The sequence below is a fragment of the Atheta coriaria genome, unplaced genomic scaffold (genome assembly GCF_025399875.1).
Source record: "Atheta coriaria isolate IRGN ID8LTWV9N9 unplaced genomic scaffold, Caltech_Dcor_3.1 hic_scaffold_10_pilon, whole genome shotgun sequence".
Taxonomy (NCBI): Eukaryota; Metazoa; Arthropoda; class Insecta; order Coleoptera; family Staphylinidae; genus Dalotia; species Dalotia coriaria.
In genome coordinates this window covers 1,468,826-1,492,180 of record NW_027045452.1, presented here as the reverse complement: position 1 = coordinate 1,492,180, position 23,355 = coordinate 1,468,826, and the positions used below count along the sequence as shown (strand labels likewise).

Genomic DNA, 23,355 nt, shown 5'->3' with positions numbered 1-23,355 from the left:
CCGGAAAGCACTTTCATTCTGATTGGGTGGTTTGTCAAGATTTTATTGTAGAAAACTTGTTATATACTGAATGTTTCAATCAATTAAATTAATAAAAAACAATTTTTTTAAATTTTATTTTAAAAATGATTTGCAACAAAATACAAAACAGAAATGCATTTATTTAGTTATTTTAGTACAGCGAGTGCCATCTGTAAGACAAAAACTACAACTAGTTAAGCACTAAGCGCATGATCAGCTGAGTCAACTTAATTTACATTTTAGACCGTTTTTCGTTGAATATATCTCAGTATATTATCTTGAAATCTGAATAATTAGCGTAACCTGCGGTTTCAGCAAGATTTCCAACATGTGTGAGTTGCTTGCCTGGTTCGTGAATGAGGAATGTGTGCGTGCATCCGAGTGGAAAAGCCGTCGACTTGTCGACGATTATAATACGCGACTCTCGAATGCGCCCGCTAATGCCCCTCGTACTTTCGCACCATTAACCTCTCACGCTCCCCTTGTACCACAGCCTTTGCAGCTCTCTTCATGCGGCTGAAGAAGAGATAAAAATATGTCGGCGAGGATTCAACCCCAAACGCACACAGTCCCCGACAGCCGGAAAACCGACAAACCGACTTAAGTATGATTTATAATCGCCTTGCGACGCATACATAAACACATAAACCCCAAGGTCAGGCCACATCACGCACATTGTGCACAAAATACACAGCATTGGGATCAGTTTAATGTAGACTTCGCGAAAAACGTTTTTGTGTGTTGTGTGCAGTGTGGGCTGCCGACAAGACACCAAATTAACAAAGATGCTCATGGCGGGCGGAGGTTTTGATGATGAGCGCAGTGGCGAAACTCTTGATGAGGGAAACCTAACGCCTCAATTAAGTACGGTTTTTATTAACAAAGACATTAACCTACACACACGTGGCAGGCGGCGAAGACAACGAAAGGGAGTCACGAGAGGAGGCCACATGTGTCTGCACAACGCGCGCACAAATCACGCGAACCCACAAAGCGATGATTTAATATTCTGCTAACGAGCGACGGAGTAATGAGTCAGGTGTTGAGATAAATACATTTGAATTCATTAAGAAATTGCAAGTCAGCGTAGTTTTTGTTTGGGAAAATGTGTTACGCAGCATTATATTATAATAAATTAATTTACATTTTCATTCTTATCATAAAAAACAAATTAAAAAAGAAAAAGTTAGCAGAGCGTGGTTTCGATCCACGGACCTCTGGGTTATGGGCCCAGCACGCTTCCACTGCGCCACTCTGCTCTTGCATAATACCTGATACAATAGTGCATATAAAACTCACCTTGGTGTTACCACGTAAAATATAATTTATTCAATTATAATTTTAAAATAAAATAAGTTTAATAATTTGCAGATTTAAGCATTTATCTCTAAATAATATGTTTCATTGACTAATATTTAGTGCAAATGCTTACTTAGTAGAGTGTTATGTATCGGCTCGTTGGTCTAGGGGTATGATTTTCGCTTAGGGTGCGAGAGGTCCCGGGTTCAAATCCCGGACGAGCCCACGCTTTTTGCTTTTTTCATCACAATTACTTTAATTTTATTTAAGAACACAAGAAATAACTATTAAAATAAAACAATAAAAATACCTAATGTACATATGATTTTATTGGTCAAGCAGATATTCTAAAACATAATTCTACAGAATCTCCAGTTACAATTTGATGACACTTGCTTTATAACTGGCAATCTCGTCCAAATGCATCTGCTTGTTACCAGTAGCCGGTGACGCAGACCCAGCTCTACCCAAATATTCGCAAGCAATTTTATTCTCCATAGAACCATTGATTCTTTCATGCATATAATACCATCCGCCTTGATTCCGGTGTTCCTCTTGCGCCCAATACACCTTAGCATTTTTATATTTATTAATCTCAGCTGAGACCAAATCGTACGGAAACGGGGCCAACTGTTCCGTACGTGAGACTGCAATCTGAGACTCCAGTTTAGCTTCTGCTATCCATTCCAAAATATCATAATAAGTGTGACCACAACAAAATATGAGTTTCTTCACTTGGTCTGGTGCCTGGGAGGCTGGTCCTGCTTCCGGAAGTACTCGGATAAACTTCCTACCATCTAGGAATTCATCAAAGGAGCTTCTGGCTAAAGGATGACGAAGTAGAGACTTCGGGGTCATAAGAATACAAGGTTTCCGGAATGGTAGCAAAACTTGTCTTCTTAGCAGATGGAAAAGTGAAGCAGGAGTGCTACAGTTGGCTACGAACCAATTACAATGCTCATGTTGATGTAGAACGAATTTTTCATCAAAAGGTCCTTTGGAGGTGACATCATCAGCACACATTTGAAGAAAACGTTCTAATCTCCCACTGGAATGTTCAGGACCAGCCCCTTCTAGGGCATGAGGTAATTGCACCACTAGACCACATTGCCTGAACCACTTGGACTGACCACTTGATAAAACTGATCAAAAACCACCTGACCACCATTCGCAAAGTCTCCAAACTGACCTTCCCACATACACAAAGTATAAGGACTGACCAGACTGTATCCCACTTCAAAACCCAGAACCCCAAACTCACTCAGGGAACTATTACAGACTGAATACGGCGCTTGGTTGGGAAATATATTCTCTAGGATGTTAAAAGTTTTCTTATCTTCAGTCTGGTGGTGCATAACATGATGACGATGTCCAAAGGTACCACGTTCTACATCTTGACCTGATAGTCTTACATGGTAGCCATCTTTCATAAGCGATGCATATGCAAAGGCTTCACCTAAAGACCAATCCGTCATGCGTTGCTCGACCATTTTAGCGCGACCCTTCAATATTCTTGTTATACCTCGATGGACTGTAAAATTCGGAGGAGGTGTTGAAAATGCTTTTCCAATCTGTTGAAGCACATCTTCTTGTATCCCAGTGTTAGGCATCTCATTGAATTTGTATTTTTTGAAGAAACCTTTCCAGGGACAATCCAACCAATCACTGTACTTGATCTGTTTCTCATCCTTAGCTCTAGCAAAATCCTTCTCGCAAATATCTTCATATTCTTTAATATAGGAATCAACCTCAACTTGTTGAATTAACCCTTCTTTGATTAATTTATCCGCGTAGATTTTAGCAATGTTTGGATGTTTCTTGATAATTTGATACATCAATGGTTGTGTGAACATAGGTTCATCCAATTCGTTATGACCATTGCGCCGGTAACCCACTATATCTATCACGACATCTTCTCGGAATTTTTGTCTCCATTCCGCTGCAATTCGAGAAACTTGAACGACGGCTTCCGGGTCATCACCATGCACGTGAAAAATAGGTGCTAGGACCACTCTGGCAACATCTGTAGAGTATAAAGAAGATCTTGAAAATCTTGGATCTGTTGTAAACCCAACTTGGTTATTGACCACTATGTGAATTGTTCCTTTTGTTGTATAACATGGTAGGTTACTCAAGTGTATAGATTCGTAGACTACACCTTGACCGCAGAACGCTGCATCACCATGAATGAATATACTCATGATGGTGGTACCATCTCTATCACCAGCCATGAATTGTTCACATCTTGTTTTGCCTAGGCACACTGGTCCGGATGCTTCTAAATGAGATGGATTAGCAACTACGGAAAGTCTAACCTTTTTCTTGTTTGAACTGTTTTCTCTGGTTGTGACCGTGCCAAGATGGTATTTTACATCACCTGAACCTTCGTCTACAGCTGCAAGCCCAGCAAAAGTAGTAAAAATGTCTTTTAGGGATTTTCTGCAAACATTTGCTAAAACATTCAATCTCCCACGATGGGCCATGTTGATATTGATACCTTCAACACCCAAATCAGTACTGGTATCAATAATTTGTTTAATGCATGGAATCATTGTCTCACCACCTTCTAAACCAAACCTCTTTTCGGATGAGTATTTTTTCGCTAGGAATGATTCGAAATGTACTGCTCGTATTAACCTTTTGAGGGTTTTAATTTTGAGGTCATTGTTTATGGCTAGTATCTTAGGTGATTCCATTTTTCACGTATCCAAAGTGATTTAGCCATGTCTTGTATGTACATAAACTCAACACCTATATGTTGTCCATAGGCTTGCTCTAGTCTCCTAATAATTTCCTTCAAAGGTAAAGATTTTTCGCCTTCTCCTACAAAGGTAGTTTCTGGAAGTTGGAACGAAGTGTTCAAGTCTATACCTTCAAGAGCTGTGTGTTGACGGGTGATTTGTTTGGGTGGAAGGCCATTACGTTGTTCTAGCGTTGTTTTCTCTCTATCAAGAATACCAAGTGGGTCTAAGGTGGTTATAAGATGACCACGTACTTGGTAACTTCTAATGACACCTTGAACAGCTAAATGTTGTTGGATAACGTTGATATCCACTCCTCCTCCACCACCAGCTGCGGTGGCGGATCTTGTATTCATAGAAGGATTGCTTCCACTACCACCGGGATTAATGGCAGAGTTAGAAATTGGTGCATTTTGGGATGGCGGTTTATTGGTTGCTGATGCTCCAGGTTGTACCTTAATATTTGGAGTGTTTTGTGTAGCAATTGTACTGGACATGGTTTGAGAAGGTGTTGATGTACCTAATTTAGGCTTTGGTGTTGCTTGCGTTGTTTTTGTCATTTGAAGTTTAGGATCAGTTCTTGCTATTACCGAGGTTGCTACAGGAAGATTTTTGGTACTTTGGGATCTATTCAAAACAGGAGTATTTGATTGTTTCTGCTCAGAATTATGTACTTTAATGTTTGGAGAAGAAGAAGTTTTTGGTGTTACTGCAGTAATTATTGGGTCAGTTTTAAGTGAGGGTGTTTGTAAATATTTGGAACTCCTTTGATCGTTTTCCTTGGTAGGACGTAGATATGACCGCATAAATTCGTCCACATGTTGCTGCCAACTTTCAAATTGCTTGGGAGGAGCTGATATACCACTTTTAGCAGAATCTATAGACTTCTTGGGAGGATGAATTATTCTTGGACTACTTTTAGATTGGGTACTACTACTTTGTTCGGTTTTAATTGCCGGTGGAACCGGTATCTTTGGATTATTCACAAAAGGTGGTTTAGGTGCTACTTCTTGAGATGAAGATTGTTTTGGATCACTTTTAACTGCAGATGAAGTAGATCCTTTTTGTTGAACAGGTGGAAGAGGAATTATTTTAGGATGAGTCAACTTTGGAGGGCTTTTTGGTGGTGTCCCACTAGATTTCTCTTCTTTGGCTTTGGGTGAAGCTGATTTATTTAAACTTTTTTCAGTAGAAGTTGGTTTAGATGGACTTTGTTGTTGAGGTAATTTTAAAACTGGAGGGGAATCTAACCAATTTGTAGTGGTTTTTGATGGTGTATTCTTATATATGTCTTCTTTGGGTTTTGCAGGGCTGCTTACAACTGTAGCTGGTTTGGTTGGTGGTTTTTGTTGCCCCGATTGATGAGAAGTAGATGAAGGTTGTATTCTTTGCGGATCGTTTTTAAGAGGGGTACCAATAGTTTTATCTGCTTTTATCGCAGGATCAGCAGGTTTTTCCGGTTTGTTTACAACTGTATATGGTTTAGGAGGTGTTTGTTGTTGCCCAGATTGTTTAGAAGCTGATAGTGGTTGTACCTTTGGTGGATCGTTTTTAAAAGGTGTACCACTTGTTTCATTAGCTTTGACTGCAGGTGCAGCAGGTTTTCCTGGTTTGTTTCCAACTGTAGATGGTTTAAGAGATGTTTGTTGTTGCCCAGATTGATTAGAAGCTGCCAAAGGTTGTATTTTTGGTGGATCATTTTTAAAGGGTGAACCAATAGTTTTATCTGCTTTAACTGCCGGTGAAATTGTTTTTTCAGGTCTATTCACAACCGTAGATGGTTTAGGTGATGTTTTTTGTGGATCAGATTGATTGGGAACTGTTGGAGGTTGCAGCTTCTGTGGATCATTTTTAAAAGGTGTACCACTTGTTTCATTAGCTTTTATCGCAGGATCAGCAGGTTGTTCCCCTTTGTTTCCAACTGTTGATGGTTTAAGAGATGTTTGCTGTTGCTTAGACTGATTAGAAGCTGCCAAAGGTTGTATTCTTGGTGGATCATTTTTAAATGGTGTACCAATAGTTTTATCTGCTTTAACTGCCGGTGAAATTGTTTTTCAGGTCTATTCACAACCGTAGATGGTTTAGGTGATGTTTTTTGTGGATCAGATTGATTGGGAACTGTTGGAGGTTGCAGCTTCTGTGGATCATTTTTAAAAGGTGTACCACTAGTTTCATTTGCTTTAACAGCAGCTGAAGCTGGCTTTTCTGGTCTGTTTATAGCTGCAGATTGTTTAGGAGGGGATTTTTGTTGCCCAGATTGATTTGAAACTGACTGAGGTTGCATCCATTGTGGGTTGTTTTTAAGAGGTGTACCACTAGTTTTATCTGTTTTAACTGCAGGTGCGACAGGTTTTTCAGGTCTTTTTACAAATACAGGTGGTTTTGGAAGAGCTCTTTGTTGATCAGATTGATTAGAAGATGATTGTTGTTGTATCTTTTGTGGATCGTTTTTAGGAGGTACGCCGGTAGGTTGATCTGCTTTAATTGCCGGGGCTGTAGGTCTTTCAGGTTTCTTTACATTTGTGGGAGACTTAGGAGGCGTTTTTGATTGTCCTGGTTGATCAGAATCAGATGGAGCTTTCATCCATTGATTACTCTTAACAGGAGCACCACCAGTCTGTTCTACTTGAATTACAGTTGTCGCAGGTCTATCAAGATTGTTTACAATATGTGGTTGTGGTGGTGATGGTAATCCTTGCTTGACAGGCTGTTTTATTTCTACTGCCTTCATACCTCCTGCAGACTTAATACTAACAGTATCATTTGCAATCCTCTCATTAATAATATCAATCTTAATCACAATAGGGTCATCATCATCTCGAATTGTCACTTGCCTTGTAGACACCTCATTCGCCTGCGAATTCGATTGTTTCGGACTGATAAACTGAACGAGCCGACGTTTATCAATCTGATTCACGCTCACATTGGGCCCACTGGAGTGCGTACTCTGTTGATCCGAAAACTGTGAGTTGCTGAAGTACCGATCCCACGAAGAATGCACAGAGGTCTTGTCTTTCAACCACAACTTATACATGTCTTCGGCGTATGTACTCGGACCGCTCATTACGGGATTTGCCACTGTTGCAGATCCGCGATTACTCCCAGTACTAGCAGAATCATCACTCGATTTTTTTGCTATCCAACGCTTGGTGGTACAATCTCCAAATTTTGATGCGCCATCTTTCACCGCTTGTGCGGTGAAAAGTTTACTCATGATATGATTTGGAATCATGATGCTACCAGAATTTTCAAAAACTTGAATTCAATTTTGCTCTTAATGATATCATATTGCCCACATGAGATTTGAAAAATTCACTGTTTGACATAAAAATAAAATTAAATGAATATTGTTATAGAAACAGTTAAAAAACTTTTCGCGAATAAAAATTATAGTTCATTGATAAAACCCAGTAAGCTATAAACTTAATTTATTCCCGGTTACGTAGGTACTGCTTCTTTAACTGATGGCAAATTCAAGCTATAACTCGCACTCATCCAGCGCCTTCAATTTCGTTTAAGTCCAAATCCAGCATTCGAGGCTTTCGCACGTAAACTTTAAAGTATCGGTCCTCGTACGTAGCAAGCAGTTACCTACATTTTATGCCACGACGATTACGCGCATTTTATTACCGCGACTCACCTCCTGATAAGAACCTATCTCATTGCCGTTTACGTGATCCCGAACTGATGCGATCGGAATTAAATATCGCCGGATTTGTGGCAATAGTCGCCGGAAAAAACGTGCAAATCGTACGATTTATTGCAACCAACTTCTGCAGCAAGTAAATAATCGCCTCGAATGGCCCAGAGGACGTTTGCACGTGCACGCCAAAGTGCAAAGTTCAATTTGTATATTTCACTATCCGGGGAAACTCTAGATTCCATACAGTCTATACTCTGGATGTAGACATTCGCGAAATGTAAATGGAATAAACAGAGTTTGATGCGCCCCGCGGTAAAATCGAATGTAGCAGATGCTGGATACTGCGGTTAAACGCGAGGGGTTGATGGAGACGGAGAGGATATGAAAAGATCTTAAAAGATTGCTTCAAAGAAATGCGAGCGCATCCGAATGGAATGCGGCAGGCGAGGAGATTGGTTCCGAGCCACTCAAGCGTGGAAAGTGTGGCAGGGCGGTAATAAAATGATCGAACTGATTGAAAAATATGCACTAAAGCAACTTCAAAACCAAGCACACAACAAACACGCATGTAAATTGAATTTTCTTAAGTAACTCGATAAAAAACTACAAAAAAACGTTATATTATTACTTATTACGATTGATTTTTGCTTAATATAAGCTTTTCAACGTTTCCTTTATCCGATTACATTAATTTACTTTGTTTGTTTGCTCTTTATCCTTTTATCCGATATAATTTCTATTATTTATTGATGAGATATTCGTAACTCAGTGGCGTAGCAATCATAGAGCAAGAATATGTAATGCGTTGATTTTTCTTGTTTAAAAAAACAGAAAATAACTCTTATTTCTACTTCCATCTTTAAAGCACCAGTGTTTCCACGGTTTTAAGAAACAACAAGTGGTACTTTAAACACGAATAGTCAAGGCCGTGACTAAAGTACTCAAAATATGCAACTTTTGTTGCCTGAAAATATTAACAGTGCAATATGTCAAATTTATAATAACAATCAACAAAATAAAACTAAACATGTCAATAAAAAGGAAAAGAATACATTTTGTTAATTTTATTGCACAAATATTTGTGATATTCGAACATGAATAAAACAATAACCTCCCTTGAGGATTCATTAGTGAATAATATACTTATTCAGTTGTAACAAGACTCTTTGCTTGATCACTTGGTATGTTTCTACCTATATACTCATAAATAAATGGAATGCCGAAGGGATGGGATTAGATATAATTGAATTGTATCCCTGAATGCGCAGATAATTTACTGGACCTTTTAGTTTTTGTTATTCCGCAGGGCGAACGACTTCATCTCTCTGCGGTCTTAACTTGCAATATAAGCACCGCCTAATTCTGAAAGCTACAGTACAAAGCTTTACTACACGTACAACAAACATTCATTATCGCGATGGCGAAACGAGTAGGTTTTGAATTTGAAATCAAAACGGTGTAGAAAGTTTCACAACCGCAATAAAAACTTTGAGTAATGCCCACGAGGAAAATTAATGAGTTATGAGCTGAATTATTGAGCAAATATAACAAGTATTTAATTAATAACTTGTGATAAATTAAAATTAAAAAAAAAGGCAAAAAAAATTTAAACGTAATTTTCTATATGTAATATAAAAATGAATCGCAAAATCTGTTGGTAAGCGTATAACTCAGCAACGCCTTGACCAATTCAACCAATTCTTTTTTTAAAATGTATGTTAAAGTCCAAGGATGGTTTTTACAGCAAGAAAAATTCGAGTAATTGCCGGGAAAATCCTTAATACAACCTTTTTCTATAGGATAAAAGTTGGCACTGAGATTCAATCATAGTTATAGTTAAATAGTTGAAAATTGCAAATCTTATTAATAGAATTGACACATACTATGTCAAGAACAAGAGAGTATATACAAATTACATTTTTATTAAACACTACCGGGACGAAGTCACTGGAAAAACTAGTTGTAAATAAAAATATCATAAAAACTTTGGAGGAGCTGGGATTTGAACCCAGGACTTTCAGCATGCGAAGCAGACACTCTACCACTGAGTTACACCCCCGATGAACACTTACAAATTTTTTCTGCATAAATGTAACACGTATTTAAAAATTTAATGATTTTAATTTTAAAAATATATCCCAATATATTAAGTTTAAATAACTATTACAACAGACTATTCGTATATTAATGTTTACTGATGATTACTGTATATTTAATTAAAATCAGAGTACATATTCATCGTTCATTAAAACCATACCATAGTATGAAACTACTGCAACATTTACGCATACAATTAAATAAACCCAACTCGGCGAAACTGCATGCAAAGTAAATAATTACAAATGTTCTATATGTACATTCATATAAAACACGCCTACGTTCCAATTTTGACCGGTGACCAGTGGCTGCAAATTAAGCGCTTGCTTCTGATAGTCAAGCGGAAAGTTAGTCGTTAGTCGTGGTCCATCGTTAACAGTTAGCCATGAGCAGTAAACTTGTTGTCATTTTAGTTATTTCGTTTCAGCGCATAAACGAATTTGATTCTCCACGTGCATATGTCCCACAAACTTACACGGCGTATACTCATGATGTACACACGTTAACATATAACATATTTGACCGAAGCGAGAGTCTCAGTTTCATTTCAACTCGCTGTGGTTGTACAGTTGTAACTTCCGAGTAAACAGGCGCGAACGGACAACGCATGCAAATGCAAATGTCCACGACACGCTTTCGAACTTTCGCAGAGTCAGCGCGAACTGAGAATGGAATAAAATGTTTGAATCGCCGTGTTAATTACGAATAATGCACGTATTTACTCATAAAGCACTCGCTGAAATTAATTAATATACTTATATTGAAATGCTTTATAATAAATTGTGAAATATTCAACGGGGCGTGTGACTAAGTGCATTTTGCTTTTATCATTATTAATTCATTCTTAATCCTCATGTGTACTCTATTTTTCTTTGCTTAAAAGGAAAACAACGATTCTATAGTAATGAAAAAATGCTTTTAAACTTTTTCACTTTAAGTTTTATGCTTAAAACAAGTCAAAATCGCAACAATGTTTCATAACTTTCATCTTCTGTGTTACGTTTACATCCAAAACAATTGAAACAGTCAAATAAATTATATTTCTTCATTTTTACTAAATCACTGAAATGTCTGTTGAAAAAGTTGAATTTCGCGGGTTTTTGTGATACTGTTTGAGTATTGTCACAAATCATAACCTCACTTGACATAAAAGTTTCTTCATTTTGTGTTTTAGATGCGTCGAAGGCATTAGCATCGACCTCAACTAATTTACCCACTTTATCATCGCACTCTAGCTGGACTGTATCCGGCATAAAGTGGACAAAATGGCCACCGGAATGATGGCCGCCACTTCTTAAACAATCACACGGACGGCAACTAATGGTGTCGCTGACAAGCATCACGCATAGTTTTTGCGCTTTCTGTCCTTCGTTTCAATTTCGAATTCGGTTTTGTCTTTCTTTGTCTCTGCTGTACGGGGTTTGAGAGTCATCACGTTGGGAATAAATCGTTTCCATTTGCGTCGCTCTCGGATTTCCATTTTCGTTCGCACAGTTGTGTTTTCCGGTGCGCAGCAAGCCGTAACGATTCGACACTGGCAAGAGGAGCAAATCGTTGCAATTCATCAATTGTGCTCTCAAAATAGACCCGAAAGCGTTTTTTGCGACCTGGTTTACATTAGGTAGATTCAACGTGTCAATTGGGTTGCATATTTTTGGCATAAAGTGTTCTTCATATATATTACGTGGAATGTGAAGATTTATGTTACTACGATGTACTTTTGGATGAAAATTGCGTTGTTTTTTGTTGCACGATAAAGTTTTATTGCTGGTGGATGTAATATCGATGTCGAAGTCGATTATTCTCGGTGCGCCGATGGTCAGAATGCTCGAATAGTTGCTTCGGGTGGAGATTAACGATAGCATCGTGGTGTGGCCAGGCACAACTCGATCGGTTTCCTTCCGGTGGTGATAACAATGAAACATGATGTGTAGACGCAGACGCAATAACAGCCGATACAGAAAATGTGTTTTGTTGATTGTTTCATTCATTGTTTCATTTTGTAAATTTATGCTAAAATATAATAAAATTATTAAAATTTCAATGCAAACATTAAAATATTTAAGGTTAAAATAAAAATAAACCAAAATTATGTAATTTACTTACAATTGTATGTAGTTTTAATTAATTTTAAGTTTAAAACGATGTAATTGGCAAGTTGTGATTAAATGTTGTAATTTTTCGTGAGTGTTTTGCTGTTTTGAGGTAATTTCATGTGTGTTTGGCCTAAAATAAAACTAAATCAAAAGTAAACAAATAAATGAGGGTCAAATGTATTTCATGGCAGTAGAACTTATTATTTGTTTATGATTCATAGAGGGCATTGTTCCATTTTCATCTATAAATCTATAAATGTATAATATTCGAGCTGTTTATTATATTAGAATATGTTCCGGGACGGTCCCAATAATCAACAGCTCGAACTCTGTAGAACACCATTGAATTTTTCATCTTTTCGATTTTCTTTCCAAAGTCTGAAAATAATCCGACAACGTAATTAACAGCATTTTGACGAACAAAAGTTTAAAAACTTGTAAGACTTGATTACATGACAGAATATTTAATGATCAAATATTAAATACCGATAAAATTAATAAAATTAATTAACATTTTATGCTCGCGAATCCCCGTCGAGCGATCGTTTTGTCTAATAAGGAATTTTCTACGAAACTTTTTTGTTACACAACTCTCTTTATCTTTGCAACTTTTTTTATTTGATTTTTTCGCGATAAACTTTTTGCTCATTAATTTCATCCGCACTCACTTTTTTTCAACTTTTCAGCGCGCATTCCACGCTTCTGTGAGCTGGCGCGCTTTTTATGATTCGATCTGATGATAAGATTGACAACGAAAACAAAAAGGACTTAATGACAAGCAGTAAATGGCGATGGGCCACTCAAATCTCGGCAAACGAAATGGCAGGCGGCAAGCTTTGAACCGGAACAAAAAACTTTACTCAAGAGGCATTAGGAAAACATTGCTAAAAGAAGTTGAACGGTGAAGAAACCATGTAAAAACTAATCGGCTAAAGGGAAAAAATTGCTAAAAGTAACGCGATTGGAAGAAGTTTTACGGCAACACTTTACACCTAGCGAAGGTGTAAAGCTGAGTTAATACGGGGAAAATTGTTTGAGAAAAGTTGATTTAAGTATAAGTAACACAATTTAAAGTTACAACACATAATGCATCATTAGTTGCACTTAATTAATGCATAGGCAACCAAATACACACCTAAATACTGTTCACTGATAAAATTTAACCAAAAAGCGAAAATTTTAATACAAACCTGAAGAATAATTGCTCTCATCATGTTGATAACTCAGTAAAATCAAGTCTTCCGTATTAATGCGTTCAAAAGTATTATTTTCAGATGCTTGATATTCAACTTCGTAAGTTTTGACACATCTACAACCAAAAAATGAACAATATTTACTTATTACCCTTTTTGATAAGATAAAACCGTCAAGTAAAAAGCACAAACCTTGATCGTACTTTCTTATCGCTCCAAGTTAACAATACTTCATTATTCGTCACGTAATATCCTCTCAAATCTACGACTTCGCCGGGAAGCGCGTTCAATGTCGAATCAACACAAATATTGATTAAATGAATGGATGGAATCTTCACAGAAAGATTCAGTTTTAATGAATGTAACTTCTGTAAATTTTTATTCCATTTTAAAGTTTTGTATTCCACTTTTTCTCTAACAGGACCCTAGAAATATTTTTAATATTTAAATTAATTTGTGTTGAATAATTTTAACTTTAAAAATACAAACCTCGTGTTTCCTTAAAAGATTTCTCAGTGTTTTGTCAGGAAAATCAGGACTTTTGTGGTCCTTCCATATTTGATAAGGATTTGTTTGATCATTATCCAGTGCATAAGTTATCATATAACTAGATGGATCATGCACATTTTTATTTTTAGCAAATTTATTGCATTTTAGAAGTAAATTGTTTACATCTACTTTAAGAGTTATATTTTTTGCTTTGATATTTTTATTCTTTAATTTTAAATTGTTTATTGCTTTATCGTTCACTGCAACAATTAAAACAGTCAAAACATTGGAATATTTTGATGTTCTTTTCGTGTATAACACACTAATATTTGAATCAGATAATTTATAACTAATTAAATTATCATTATCAATGATTTTGTAATTGTCAGTAGGTAAAAATTCATCTCCAAGCATTGATAACAAACCCATTGCTATATAAACAGGTTTTTTGATGAATTGCACATGCGCTGGAGTTGTATTATTCATCTGAAACCTACAAAAATAAAAAACATAACCATAAATAAATATTTAATAGGTTACATTAAATTAGGTTAGGATACCTTGCAAGTAGAGTACGTTGTGTGAAATAATACGGACTATAATTCATAAATGCATTGTCATTACTCAAAACCTCAATTGAAATATTCCGTTTCAAAATGATTTCTTTATAATGATCTACAATAACTTTCGACATCAGCGCCGCATACCAAACATCCGCCCGCCACTCTTCATTCAGCGACCAGTTGGTTAAAATGTCCGCTTCACTATGAATCAAAATGGCGTTTAAAAAAATACATTCACAATTCATGCTGGAAATAAAATGCTTACTCATTCGCAATCGGCAATCCTTTCGTAAAGTCATACTTTTGAAGCACGTCCAACATGTCCAGATCTTCGCTCAGGACTTGATCGGCACTCCCCCCGCCCTTTTTATGAAACGATACATAATGCAAGTGACACGCAGTGCGGTTGCACATGTCCAGCGCACCCCAGCATAACGGGTGGCGCTCGCGTCGCTTGAACAATCCTGCTGGGCCGCCCACCCTCAAACTCGACACTTTCTTTCTTCGTGGCCTGCTTTCGACGTGCGCATTACTGGTGGTGACTGTTGCTTCTCGTGCTTGCTCGAGCAAGGATGGAATTAGTTCATTTTCATCATGCGCGTTTACCACCCGAAGTTTTTCATCACTTTTCGTGGTTACTGAAGTGTAAATTACGCTGACATTGTGCAGCGCATGCGTACAAGCTTTAAAATACTCTAGATATTCTAAAAATATTTTGTTTTGTTTTATTTTTTGTGAAATTCGATGTTAATATTGAATACCTTGTAAAGTAAAGTTTAAAAAATTGTATTGTTTTAAATCAGGTTCGTTCATTGTTTCAAATCGCCATTTTTGCACTTCATCATAACCATATCGTGCTAAAAGCATAAAAATTTGTTTTTATAAACAAATAAACACATTTTTTATTACAAATGTCCTCAGAAAAGCAACTTTTAATATAATTTTCCTTGATATTAGTGTTGTTGTGTACTAAGAGTAACCAATACTTACAAATATAACGTGTAGATATGGCTTCCGTCAATTCATACCAAAAGTTATAAATATTCTTTTTTATAACCTCAAGTTTTATGTTTAAAGGTAACCCCATCAATTCAAAACCTGGCCGTAGATTATTTGCTTGCATTAAATCCAATAAAATGTCTAAATTAGTGAAATTATACGTTTTTTCACTTTCTTCGTATCTAAATTGAAAAAAATAATTCAAAAATCAAAAAAGTTGTTCTCCCCGTGACAATGCTATTAACATTGCCGTGACCAGGATTCGAACCTGGGTTACTACGGCCACAACGTAGGGTCCTAACCACTAGACGATCACGGCTACGGAGAACTTGCAAGCGTTGCTTATAGCAAGGCATGTAGCTAGTAAGCTAAATATAGCACACTAAACTAGGCAACTGAATATACATTAAACCATTGTCGCAAAATATTACTTACGTTATCAAGTTCAACAACCAATGTATTCTAACTTGACGAATTCCATGATGAGGTAAAGCACCAATTAATATTAAATTAAATTTTTCATCTGGTTCAAGCAAATATTTATACGCATTATTCGAATCTGGAGGCCTTGAAGGATTATATAAAAAATTATTAGTTTTGTGTTGAAAGAGTAAAAATATTTATAACAAACGAAACGTACGATAGGCCAGTACTCTTCCAAAAATGTCCCAGCGGTATATCCTTCGTGTATGTACAAGCTGTGTTGTCATTCCGCATTGGCAGCGCAACGTTATCACAAAAACTCACAAGTTGCATAACAATAAACAGATAAACAAATACAAACACTATTCTCAATGAAAACTGCATTGTTACGCGTACATTTCACTAATTGAACAATCTTCAACCGGGATAAACGCACACTGATAACATTATGCATAATAATCAACCATTTCCTGGTTTGCTCCAACTCTACAACGCAATATAAACATAAGTAGTAATTTAATGCGGTGTAGACATTAGCTTATCAACGCTATGTTTCCTCACTGGCATTATAAAAACAAAGTAACAAGAAACTAATTATAATGATGATTCATAGTGGCGATAAAACAAAGTAAGTACATAAAATTGATAATCATTAACACAGTTTTAAAGAGTAAGCATGAATAAATAAACGCAAACAGTAATCGAAACGCCTGTTTACTGATAATACATCTTGCGTTGCCTATTTATGGGCGCTTAAATATTGATCGATGTGTTTCAGCGTGTCATCGAGGGTTTTCGCAAAGCCGTAGAATGTTTCCTCCTTGTCGACATTGAAAGTGACCGAGTAACAAAACTTATAAAGATTCGCGAACTTTGGCGTCTCCTTGTTAATGGGCGGCTTCTGGAGGCACACTTTGATCAAATTCTTCAGCACGTGCTGCAGCCGTTGCTTGACCAGAATCAATAGCGAACTGCACGATTTGTAATTTTCGGCGCTCTTCTTGCGTTTCACGTCGAAATCTCGTACGTCTTCAGCGGGCACGTCCACATTCTGCTCGACTATTTGATGGATCATCTCGCCGATTTCGATTACAATCTCCAGGCATTGTTGTAGATGCTTGTATTTCATTTGAGCATTAATTGCAGCTGAAATAGAAAAAATAGTAAATACAAAAACAAATTTGGAAAATTTGGAAAAACTTACTTCCTGCTATGTATTCAGTCAAAGCAAATCGTTGCATTTGTGCAGTGAGATAATTAATACAATCCATCGATAGGAAAAACATTTTTGCTGCTTTCTCATAGTTGAGCTTTGACAGTTGAATAATATTCTTGCGCTTGGCTTCATTGCAGTTAGCCACAGTCCAAATATGTCTGTGGTATAAACTTCCAAGGCGATAATATATTGTGGCAGCTCGATATTGATATAAAGGATATTTCGGATTGTTCTCATCAAAATCGCAGGCATTCAACGCGCGTTGAAACACTTCAATCACTTCTTTCTCGGCTTCATGAATATTCTAAACACAAGAGATCATATATAAGGTTAGAATAAAGTAATTTATATATAATTTGTGTTAGTTTAAACTCACATCACCAGAGGGATTTTCATGCAAAATGGTTGCCATGGTAAACAATGCCGTCGATAATTCCCACTTGACTGCATCCCAAATATTCGCACAATGCTTCCGCTCGCCAATAACTTGCAGCGCTTTGTTATAATTAGCAAACGCTTTGTTGTAGTGAAACTTCTCCTTTGTGGTAAGTTCACCGCGTTCATTCGGAGTACTTGCATGTGCGAGTAATCTATGCAGGTGTCCGATATTCGTGTAGACCAAAGCAATATTTGCATCATCTTTGATCCGCTCGAAGATCTCCACGGAGCGTTTCAAATAGGGTTCGCTCTTTTTACAAAACTCCACCACTGCGTCTTCCTTGGTGGTCGTCTTGGCTTTGTTGAGATAGAACGAGCCAACTTCGTTGAGGCTATTCGCCAATCTTCTTAGCAAACATTCGGAGTTTGACAACTTCAAAGCCTCCTCATAACATTCGACAGCTTTGAGCAGAATTTGCTCGATTGTTCGAATATCGTAGATTAATACACACTTTGTCCTGCATTCAGCTAGCTGAATATTGAATATCTGTTCATCTTTTTCGATTTTATCCAGCATTTTGAGATCCTCGTCGGTGTGTGTATGGAATTGATTGCGGTATTCTTCGCCTTTGTCCCAAGACTGCGCAATCATGACACAACAATCACCACCGCGTCCCAAAATGCAGCTTTCCTTCAATGTACACACGGAGTATTTTAATTTGGACATGACTTGTAAGGTGCGAACAAGCAGACCTAAATATCGTAGACTACTGCCGTAGTTTTTCGCACCGTAGTGGTTTTCAGAGAGAATAGCATAAACTAATACAGCTTTTTCATATAATAAAGTTTTAAGATGTTCCTTCCAGGATAATTGACCTTTGGGAGGTCCTTGCCATGTTGGTAGTGGTTGAGCTTCGGTTGCATTTTTTAAAAGCAGAGCATGTTTAGATTTACTTGCATTTCCAACACAGAGTTCATCATAGGCATCTTTTTCGACTTTCTTTTTCTTGCCTTTTTTCTTTGGTTTGTGAGGTTCTTCTTCTTTCTGCTTCCGAATGCTATCTGAATTTGTGTCCTCCGCCTGTAATTTTTCATATGGCATCGGGATTGGTTCATCTTGTTTCGCCATTTTGATATTTGCTTCCTCATTCATTTGCTTCTCCTTTTCAAAATCCATTTTAAAATACTGTAAGCAGTTGATTCCTGCCTGAATATGAAGTAATGCTTGTAGACTACGTTCTTCAACACTGCCAGCTATCGGTGGTGGATGTTTATAACCTATATCAGAATCTTCTAATTTTGCACAAGAGTCCGATAGTGATAATGTTTTTATATCTTCTTCTTGATCGCCATTTTGATTTCCATCTGAATTACTCTTAAAAGTATCCGCATCTGGCCCATTGTAATTCCAGAAATCATCGTTTGACAGTTCATCTTCCGGAGAGTCTAATTTTGGATTTTCTGGATTAGTATCCGCAGGCACGTATAAATCGCTAAGCATATAATGTGAAGAAGTGACAATCTCCGGATATTTCTCTTCGTCTAACAGTTTAACACAGTTTTTCAACAGCATGCGAATTGTACCAGGTTGGCGAGACTCACGAGAATGTTTCATATTCCTCGCTACACGATATAGTAATAAAGCGACAGGTACTGTGAATGGATTTTGCTCAGAATCATCATTATCGTTGGAGCAGAGTGATGTTAAATCATACAACTTGACTACATCTTCATCTTTGCCTTTGAATAACCAATATGTGTGTCCTGCTTTCGTTGCGTTACTCTTCAAGAACGATAAAATACTCTGTGCCACATCACGGATTAATTCCGGGTTGAATTTCGAATCCTTTAGACTCGGTAGATCTTCAGTCTTGATCAGCTCGTATTTTTGCACAATGCCATCCAAATGATAGCACATGACAACCTCAGGCACATTCGACATCAAATTATCCAGCCAATAATCAATGCCGGTCAAAACATTGATTGGTTTTTCATATCTCTCAAACGTAAAGAAATACAGGGATGTGTTCCACCGCCGAATATGGGCATATCAGTGCCGATGAACATTTCTATGTCTTCGAAAGTCCACACCACGTTGCGGTTGTATTTGTGTTCGAAACTATTTGAATCTGGTGTTTCCTCATCTGGTGGTGGTTCAGGCAGTGATGGACCTTGCACTTGTTGTCGATTCACGTTGAATTCCTCAACGTCAGTCGCATCGTCTTGCACTAGACTATGATAGAGGAACTTCGACACCAGATGTTTTTGTTTCAGCGCTTTCTGCCGCTTGTTTTTGATGTATAACATGCGCTCCTCGTCGAGAATGTCACTCTCTACATTTTCATTGAAAAATTTGCGTAACCATTCCCATTCGGATTCGGCAGTGCGTAGTAAATGCTTGTACATGTCGAAATCATCGAGTAGTAAGGTGTTTTCTACTCGATGTACCATCATGCTGACTATGTGGCCTTTATTGTAAGGAATTTTCAAGAGATTTTTGATGTTTTCCGAATCGGAAACGACGTCAACTTCGCCGACACAGTCGGGAAACATATGTGCCATACGGAAACTTGAGAAGCCTTTATGAGAGTATAATACATGCTGTAATCCATAGGATTCTGTGGAATTTGTGAGCCAATTTGATGGTGGAACCTTCAAATCTGTATTGCATTGGAGCTGTAAGAAGTTAGCAGGTTTTGGAACTGAATATTTAACTACTGCTGTTGATTTAACTCCTTCTGATGATGATGATGATGATATTCCACTGGTGCTTTCACTATTTGTGATTGAAGTCATTTTATTTTTGTCTGGTTCAATTTTAGATTTTGAATTTTTCTGTGTAACCTCCTGCAGAACAGTAAATCAAATTAATTTATACTTTTAACACAATGAAACTGTAACTGAACTGATGTTTCAGTGATGAACTAACTGAATTATCAACACACACTAACCATTTGTTGTTTCGTTCCCGAGTTTTGTTCTGGAACCTTGAGTATTTGAGACTTTTCTAGAAGAACTTGAAGGAATGGTGTGAGAACATTGCACGATCCTGATGGCAACCGGTCACGACCGTTGGAAATTAATTGTATTTACTAGGAATTTGTCATTTCTGGCATTTTATAATTAGTGTGCGATTAATTATTGAATGTTCAGAAAAACTAGAACTTATTATTAATACGAAAGTGAAAAGAAAATGAAAGGTAGGTTAAATTTTTGACATGTTATAACAAAATTAGCAAAAATTACCTGGGTACGTTTGGTGTATTTGTCAGTGACCTGATTGTTTATTAAAATAATTTCAACAATGCAGATTTTATTATTTTAAAATACTAAAGGAATAAAATACTAATTTGTTAAATGAAGTGTAATATCATAATTAAAGCGCCATCTACTGCTGAGTGTAATAACACATAATAAATCAGAACAGTGAGATTCGGAGTTTTCAAAGCATAAGAACATCTACAATTTTGTTTTTGTTAATTTTGTATTTTAAATGGGAAATATAAGACAGTAGCAGCGCATAATGGGAGGCGAAAGTTCCATCCCGTAACTAAAGTCCATGACTAATTGACCGTTGACTCCATTGACCGTCCATGTATCTCATGGCTAAACGTTGTTAAACATTCGATTGATTAAACGCTCGCTACTCTCTTAATCAATCTCGTGATAAAAATGACCGTTTTGCTACTTGATACTTAATATACTATTAACTCTTACTCTATGCCATTAGTGCATATTATGCACGGAGGTCTAAAAGACATCGGAGTTTTTATTTTTCATTTGTTTCAATTGTTCAAATAAAATGCTCGGCGAATAACTCACTGTCGCATAACTGTGATGCAATTCGGCGTTTTCACGGTCTTGGACCTACTCCATTCAAACTACCGTCACTTCTTGCTCATTGAGACCGATTGGCGGCGCGCATCGGCGAATCAACTCAAACGTCAATAACAGTTTCACGTCGGCATATTTACTTAATTTGCACCGAAACAAACAAAAATATTGCGAATCAATGAATTATAAACTGATGGTATGTATGCACACACTTCCAACTCTGAACCGCAAGTAATTTGCTATTATTTCAGATGAAACAATCGATTTTCCCGCACACATAACCCCGAAATACTTTTCGCCTGTAAATAAATACAAGTTTCGTTCAAAAGTATCTCGCAAAAATGTGGGACTCAGCGATGTTCCTGAGTAGTCTCACGCCGAAATTCTACGTGGCGTTAACAGGCACATCATCGCTAATTTCCGGCTTAATACTCATCTTCGAATGGTGGTATTTCCGGAAATATGGCACTTCATTCATTGAACAAGTTTCTTTGAACCACATAAGCCCATGGATAAGTGGAGTGGAAAACCCGCCAGATACAACCAACGGCAACAACAACACAAACGGCAGCACGCAACAGAATAACGTACCAGAGTGTAAAGTGTGGCGGAATCCGTTGAATCTCTACCGCGGCGCAGAATATCAACGGTTTTATTGGGCCACCAACAAGGAACCTTTAACTTATTATGACATGAATCTATCCGCACAGGATCATCAGACGTTTTTCACTTGTGAGGCAGATGCAGGTAAAGCAGAGTATGAAATCATGCAAACAGCATGGAGGGAAAGAAATCCAGTGGTAAGAATCAAAGCAGCTCATAGCGCTGTTGAAGCAAACACAGAATGTGCACCAGCTTATATTCTCCTAGCTGAAGAAGAAGCCACAACCATAACAGAAGCCGAGAAGATCTTAAAAACCGCGTTGAAAGTCGCAGAAGCGAATTATCGCAAATCTCAAAACTCACAACATCAAGGTACACTCATGGAAGGTTTACACCGGCGAGACACCAACGTGTTAATCTACATAAAACGTAGACTAGCGATGTGTGCGCGAAAGTTGGGTAAGTTAAAAGAAGCAGTGAAGATATTCCGCGATTTGACCAAAGAAGTCCCGCCGATTATGAACGTGCTGAACATTCACGAGAATCTCATCGAATGTCTGCTTGAAATGCAAGCATATGCAGATGTGCAGGCAGTACTGGCGAAATATGATGATATTTCCCTGCCAAAATCAGCGACGATTTGCTACACGGCCGCTTTGTTAAAAGCACGCGCGGTAGCTGATAAATTCTCACCGGATATCGCGAGTAAACGAGGATTGACACCGGCTGAAATGACTGCAGTCGAGGCAATCCACCGTGCAGTTGAGTTCAACCCGCATGTACCGAAGTATTTATTGGAGATGAAGCCGTTGATTTTACCGCCTGAGCATGTGTTGAAACGCGGTGATTCCGAAGCGATAGCGTATGCGTTCTTCCACTTGCCGCATTGGAAAAACATGGAGGGTGCGTTGAATCTCTTGCACTGCACCTGGGAGGGCACATTTCGCATGCTTCCGTATCCGTTGGAACGTGGTCATCTCTTCTATCCGTATCCCACGTGCACAGAGTGCGCGGATCGGGAGTTATTACCAGCGTTTCACGATGTATCGGTTTATCCAAAAAAAGAGCTGCCGTTCTTTATTATTTTCACGGCTGGCTTGTGCTCGTTCACGGCGCTGCTGGCGCTGTTGACGCATCAGTATCCCGAACCGATGGGATACATCGCCAGGTCGATCTTCAACGGCATGTCATTACCATTGTATTATTTATATGAGAAGGTCGAAGGCATGTTGCCGTCGAACTTACTGCAACAACTTTCTAGAATTTAGATGCGCACATCAAATCATTTTTAAGTATTATCCATGTTGATGTTTTGCTACTTCGTGACAAACTGACTTCAATTTGATCTAGCGATAAGTTTACGTTGTGAATGGACTTTCGTTGAGAATTGTGGGTCTGTGGTAAGAGTTGTTAAATTATTATTTTAAATTTAAGTTAAGTGTTCATCGATGGAGCGATGTAAAATCGACGAATTCATGAACGTGCGCGTATTTCTCGTGGATTATTTTGAGTGTTTAATGTGGAGCGCATGAGGGGGAATAGAGATGTTTCCAACTATACTATACGCATGCGTACTGATGATGAAATGTGAACAAAGTCAAGAGTAAACCTGAAAGGATGATTAACAAGTACAAATGACTACATCTCTATTCATTTTATGTGTATGTAATTTAAAACAAATTGTGAGCATGAAGGCATATGAGAAGACAAATGTACTGAATATTAAACGATGATCATTGTACTCAATTTTATCAGTGTCT

General features: G+C 37.6%; 4 protein-coding genes and 4 non-coding genes across 8 annotated transcripts; 2 read left to right on the top strand and 6 right to left on the bottom strand.

The window, feature by feature from the left end:
* Positions 1–1,208: 1,208 nt before the first annotated feature.
* Positions 1,209–1,280, bottom strand: TRNAM-CAU (transfer RNA methionine (anticodon CAU)). The gene has a single exon. It is a non-coding gene; the product is annotated as a tRNA-Met (tRNA).
* A 193-nt stretch (positions 1,281–1,473) lies between these two features.
* Positions 1,474–1,545, top strand: TRNAP-AGG (transfer RNA proline (anticodon AGG)). The gene has a single exon. It is a non-coding gene; the product is annotated as a tRNA-Pro (tRNA).
* An 82-nt stretch (positions 1,546–1,627) lies between these two features.
* LOC135800755 (uncharacterized) lies at positions 1,628–7,293 on the bottom strand. The gene is given in 4 exon segments (XM_065314074.1): positions 1,628–2,459; positions 2,462–4,015; positions 4,018–6,112; positions 6,181–7,293. Coding segments are annotated over 4 exon segments (5,526 nt in total). The 3' UTR covers positions 1,628–1,695.
* Positions 7,294–9,691: 2,398 nt separating this feature from the next.
* On the bottom strand, positions 9,692–9,763 carry TRNAA-CGC (transfer RNA alanine (anticodon CGC)). The gene has a single exon. It is a non-coding gene; the product is annotated as a tRNA-Ala (tRNA).
* A 2,328-nt stretch (positions 9,764–12,091) lies between these two features.
* Idua (alpha-L-iduronidase) lies at positions 12,092–15,948 on the bottom strand. The gene is made up of 10 exons (XM_065314991.1): positions 15,782–15,948; positions 15,577–15,708; positions 15,133–15,323; positions 14,904–14,999; positions 14,408–14,846; positions 14,140–14,343; positions 13,580–14,072; positions 13,283–13,515; positions 13,088–13,206; positions 12,092–12,275 (listed from the first exon to the last, which is right to left on the bottom strand). Exons 1-10 carry the CDS (start codon positions 15,946–15,948, stop codon positions 12,148–12,150), a joined length of 2,202 nt encoding a protein of 733 aa, XP_065171063.1. The 3' UTR covers positions 12,092–12,147.
* TRNAH-GUG (transfer RNA histidin (anticodon GUG)) lies at positions 15,389–15,460 on the bottom strand. Its single transcript has one exon. It is a non-coding gene; the product is annotated as a tRNA-His (tRNA).
* A 196-nt stretch (positions 15,949–16,144) lies between the features above and the next one.
* On the bottom strand, positions 16,145–20,419 carry LOC135801479 (erythroid differentiation-related factor 1). Its single transcript, XM_065314990.1, is given in 5 exon segments — positions 16,145–16,710; positions 16,769–17,084; positions 17,157–19,153; positions 19,156–20,005; positions 20,110–20,419. Coding segments are annotated over 5 exon segments (3,573 nt in total). The 5' UTR covers positions 20,113–20,419; the 3' UTR covers positions 16,145–16,303.
* A 533-nt stretch (positions 20,420–20,952) lies between these two features.
* On the top strand, positions 20,953–23,341 carry LOC135801482 (protein ST7 homolog). Its single transcript, XM_065314993.1, has 2 exons — positions 20,953–21,188; positions 21,244–23,341. The coding sequence occupies exon 2, from the start codon at positions 21,334–21,336 to the stop codon at positions 22,861–22,863; it is 1,530 nt and encodes a 509-aa protein (XP_065171065.1). The 5' UTR covers positions 20,953–21,188; positions 21,244–21,333; the 3' UTR covers positions 22,864–23,341.
* Positions 23,342–23,355: the final 14 nt, after the last annotated feature.